Source organism: Triticum urartu, chromosome 1 (genome assembly GCF_003073215.2).
Source record: "Triticum urartu cultivar G1812 chromosome 1, Tu2.1, whole genome shotgun sequence".
Taxonomy (NCBI): Eukaryota; Viridiplantae; Streptophyta; class Magnoliopsida; order Poales; family Poaceae; genus Triticum; species Triticum urartu.
The window spans coordinates 348603221-348607700 of record NC_053022.1 but is presented as its reverse complement, the minus strand read 5'-3'; the positions used below and the strand labels follow the sequence as shown (position 1 = coordinate 348607700).

The 4480-nt window shown below is 57.8% G+C and overlaps 1 protein-coding gene and 1 non-coding gene across 2 annotated transcripts; both read right to left on the bottom strand.

Moving 5' to 3' along the window:
• Positions 1-820: 820 nt before the first annotated feature.
• On the bottom strand, positions 821-891 carry TRNAG-GCC. Its single transcript has one exon. It is a non-coding gene; the product is annotated as a tRNA-Gly (tRNA).
• Positions 892-1427: 536 nt separating this feature from the next.
• On the bottom strand, positions 1428-4240 carry LOC125511265 (transcription factor MYC2-like). The gene has a single exon (XM_048676596.1). It carries the CDS (start codon positions 4013-4015, stop codon positions 1934-1936), a length of 2082 nt encoding a protein of 693 aa, XP_048532553.1. The 5' UTR covers positions 4016-4240; the 3' UTR covers positions 1428-1933.
• Positions 4241-4480: the final 240 nt, after the last annotated feature.

Sequence of the window (4480 nt, the reverse complement as noted above, 5' to 3'; positions counted from 1 at the left end):
GAAACGTTCACGGGCGAGGACAACACGACACTACATTGGCCATGTGGTTCATGCTATAGAAGAAAGGAAGAGTGTTTTAAGAAGAAAAAGGGAAAATAATTAAAGCGGCCAAGTGAACCATGATGTTGGAAAAGGAAAGAGGTGTTCCAAAAAAAAAAGAAAAAAAAAGAAAGAAAGAGTATTCTAGAAAATAACTAAGAACAAGAACTAAATCTGGCGAGGAATGAGGAGAAAGAAGATGAGGCGTCGCTGACGAACGTACTAATGTCGACGTGGTGCTGGTTGGCGCCAATGGAATGGGTTGACGAAGAGACTACAAGTAGAAGGTGTAGGGAAGGACGAGTAAGAGAAGAATGACAAATATTCCGTAGAAGGTGTAGGGTAGGACGAGTAAGAGAAGAACGATAAATAAGTTGGAGCATATTGGTCTCGCCTCCCACATCAGGAAGACACTAGTTTTTTTTCAGGAAGACACTAGTTTTAATAACATCTTAACTTGTCAATAAACATTCAATATCATCTTCTCACCTCACAAACATTTTGCTAAAATTCCCTAAAAAAACATTTTGTTAAAATTGCAAGATTCGGAAAAATCTCATAACTGGAAGCCCAATAGTATGGCTTTGTCGTAGCATTTGGAAAACTGATTTTCTTTTACTTGAAAAAAAAAGTAGAAAAAAAGTTGCAAGATTCGGAAAAATCTCATAACTGGAAGCCAAATAGTAAGTGTCGGGATTAGGGACTGTCTTACATGGCTTTGTCGTAGCATTTGGAAAACTGATCTTCTTTTACTTGAGAAAAAAGTAGAAAAAAAGAAGGATGCACCAGCGGGGAATCGAACCCGGGTCTGTACCGTGGCAGGGTACTATTCTACCACTAGACCACTGGTGCTTCTTTCTAATTTTGCCGATTAAAACTTTTATTATCGCCTGTGGAAACTTATATTAGCTGCAAAAGAAACAAAGAAATAACCAGAGTACAAGAAAATTAGGCGAGTCTCGACATGGATCAGGTGGTGGCATCGACATGTGGAGAGGCAGCGCCAAACAGTAGGCCTGCCTTCTTGTCGCCAACAATGTCTGTCTGCCTGGTTCGTTAAGCCTGAATGAAAGAAGAAGAAAAGCCGCACGCTACTCGTGTCCCCTCCCTCCCTCCTCCTCAATCCTCATCCACTTTGCCAAGGAAGGACGGGCCCCACGGGTTTCACTCTCCTGGTTACCTTTTGTTCTGCCAAGAGCAGCTTACGTCTTGCTTTGCCTCTCCTCTCCATCCTTCCTCGCTAATCCTTCTCTTCTTCTGCCAGTGTTGCCACTGTGCCTATGATGTCGAGGTCTACCAACCCAAATCACATGCCCCCCACCTCGCCTTCGCCTTCTCTTAGCCAAGTTGCACAAGATGAGGACACAATCAAGAAGCATACGAGCAGATAAAAAAGAACGCCCGATCCATTTCATTTTGCAAGCGATACCATATCAATCATCCATGCTCGCTCGCTCTGCCAAGACGAGAAGCGATGCATGCATACACACAACAGCAACAACAACACTAGAGGAGAACGGCGACGGGCAATCCATCTTTGTCCTATATACAGTTTCAGTTCAACAGCACTACGCCGACGATACACCGTCGTCGATCACAGGGTCATGAGATACAGTAATTAACAACGACGGATCCGGCGCTTCGTTCTGCTAACACACTACTTGCAAAAACACAACAAGATGATGATGATGATGATGATGTACACATGCATCCATCCATCCATCCTCCTAAAGAGAGATTTTACAACAACAACATGGCACGATCGTCGCCTTCTTTCTCCATCTCGATGTCCATCGGGCTATAACGACGGCGGCGACGACGACGACGCCGATCATACGGTGGTGAGTAATAGGATCACGGTTTCATTGCTACTACCTGGTGGATGGAGTTCGGTTTACCGGATTTGCATCGCGGTGCCCGGCTCGGCGAGGCGGCCGTAGAGCGCCGCGTTGAGCTGGTCCTGGGAGTAGACCCGGGTGGCCATCTTCACCGCCACCTGCTGGATCATGATGTCCTTCACCACCGAGACGCTGGCGTGGTACACGTCCAGGTCCAGCTCCCGCAGCGCCGTCATCAGCTTCGCCGCCGGGTGGTTGCGCTTGTGGCACTGCACGCGGATCATCGCCTCCAGCCCCAGGATCTTGGCCTCGATCTCCACCGCGTGGCACCGCGCCCCGTTGTCGTGCATCCCCGACGACGGCGCGGCCGGCCGGGCGTCGCGCTCCTTCTTGAGCGCCTCGATTTGGGAATGGAGCGTCTCCTTGTCCGACTCCAGCGCCGTCATCTTGCCGCGAAGCTCGTTGATGTAGGAGATGGCGTCGCCGAGCAGCGAGGCCTTGTCCATCTTGGACACGTTGGGCACCACGGCGCGGAGCGCGTAGAACCGCTGGTTCAGCTTCTCTCGCCGCTGCCGCTCCGCCTCCACGTGGTTCAGGGGCTCCTCGCGCCCGTTCGCCGGCTTGCGCCCGCGCTTGCGCGGCCGCTTCTCCTCCGGCGGAGGCACCACGCGGCTGCTCTCCACCTCGCGGACCGACGCCTCCAGGTCTGAGTGGTCGGACTCCGACTTGGCTGGTGCGCCCGTGCCGGTGGACGGCCGCGTCGTCGGCGCCGACGAGAAGGACAGCATCCCCTCGTTGGCTGTCGCGGTCTGGTGGTGGTTGGTGTTGCTCGCGCGGGAGGTGGCCTCCATGGACCGCTTCGGGTTGTTCTTGGCGTCGTTTGATGGGGCCGTCACAGTCGCCGTGTGCTGGGAGAAGAGGCTCCCCGGCGCGGTGGTGAGGCTGGCCGTCGCGGCGGGGGGTGCCGGCGAAGGGTTCCTCCGGCTGGTGCTGTCAGCGCCAAAGTTTAGGATCTCACCAGACTCAGGCTTGAAGAAAGGCGGGGTCACCGTGACGGATGCGTTGGACGCGAAATCTGAGAAATTGAGCTCCCGGCGGAAAGGACCCTGATTGTGCTGGTGCTGGAGCTGGAGCTGGTGCTGATGCTGGAGCTGGTGCTGGTTCTGCCTCTGCGCCGCCGCGGCCGCCTGCTGCGGCGGAGGCTGCTGCGCGTGCACGGAGAGGCCGGGGTTCTCCGTGAGCGTGCTGGTGCTCCCGTTCTCGAACTGATGGATCTGCGGCGGCTGTGGCTGCGGCGGCTTGGAGACGGAGATCTCGACGGACGGCGGCGACTCCTTCATGTCCCCGGCCGGCGCGTCGGCGAGCCAGAGCACGGACGGATCCGTCTCCGCCTCCTGGGGCGGCGGGGCGATGGGCGGCCAGGATCCAGAGCCCCCTCCTCCGCCGTTGAGGTTGAAGAGCGAGCGGATCCTCCCCAAGCTATCGTTGGTCTGGAAGATGACCTCGGTGGCGCCGAGCTCGAGCACGCCGGTGCCGAGGGGGATGCAGACCATGGTGCGGAGGCCGAAGGTGTAGGCCTGCCTGGCCCGCTCGCAGGGCGCGCTGGCGAGCCCCGTGGCGATCCAGGTGGGCTGGCCGGCGAAGAGCGCCTGGCCCGGCAAGCCCATCCCGTTGGGGAAGGACTGGGTCATGGAGACGAGGAAGAACCACTCGGTGTCCGTGACCTCCTCCTCGACGGCCTCGTCGGGCGCGGCGGCGCCTCCCCCGGCTATGAGCGAGTTGAGCTCCCGGAGGACGCGCTTGCGGTGCTCCTGCTCGGCGGCGGAGGCCGGGGTGGGCTGCTGGCGGCGCTTGTCGGCGTCGTCGCAGCCCTTGTAGTAGCCGTCGCCCCAGCCGAGGAGCGAGGCGCCGGCGTCGGTGGAGGACTGCCAGAAGATGGCGTAGGTCCAGGTCTCCCTGGAGCCCTCGATGATGGCCTGCAGGCGCTGCTGCAGTGTGTCCTGGTTGAAGGCCGGCTGCTGCGGCACGGCGGCCGGCGGCGGCGGGGTGGCCGCCGCGCCCCAGGGGAAGGCCGGCATGTCGGCGGAGGCCATGAAGGCCTCCATCATGGAGGCGTTGTCGTCCGTCCACAGGTTCATCGGGCCGGGGCCGGGGCCGGGGTCCGGGGAGGGGGAGGAAGGGGAATGGATGGGAGGGAGAGAAAGCAAGCGCGGGGGGAGGGTGGAGAGGGGGAGATGGGAAAGGTGGGAATGGATTGGTGGTGAGGAAAGACGGGGGGCGAGGCCCAAAGTAGTAAATTGTGCGGGTTTGGTCGCCGTCGACGTCTCCGCCCGCCGATGCGTCGCTCGCTCCCCCGCTGCTTATTTAGCTGCCCGGGGTAAAATAGGGGAATCACTGCACTGATTGTGCTGCGCTGCTGTTCTTGCAGCAGCTGCCGTTTCTTCTCTCTTTCCTCCTCCTTGCTTGGCTGCCCGAATTTTGGGGTGACCGCCGTGCTCGTAGCCTCCTGTCTCGAGCGAGGGCCCGGGTTGTCAGTGACCGATTTAACCCATCCATCGGAGTTAGCCTCCCCTGCTTTGGGGTATCCAGTATGGATGGGCCCG

What these genes read in the sequence shown, in the direction of transcription:
- LOC125511265 (XM_048676596.1), bottom strand. Translation starts at nt 4,015, where the DNA reads ATGAACCTGTGGACGGACGACAACGCCTCCATGATGGAGGCCTTCATG.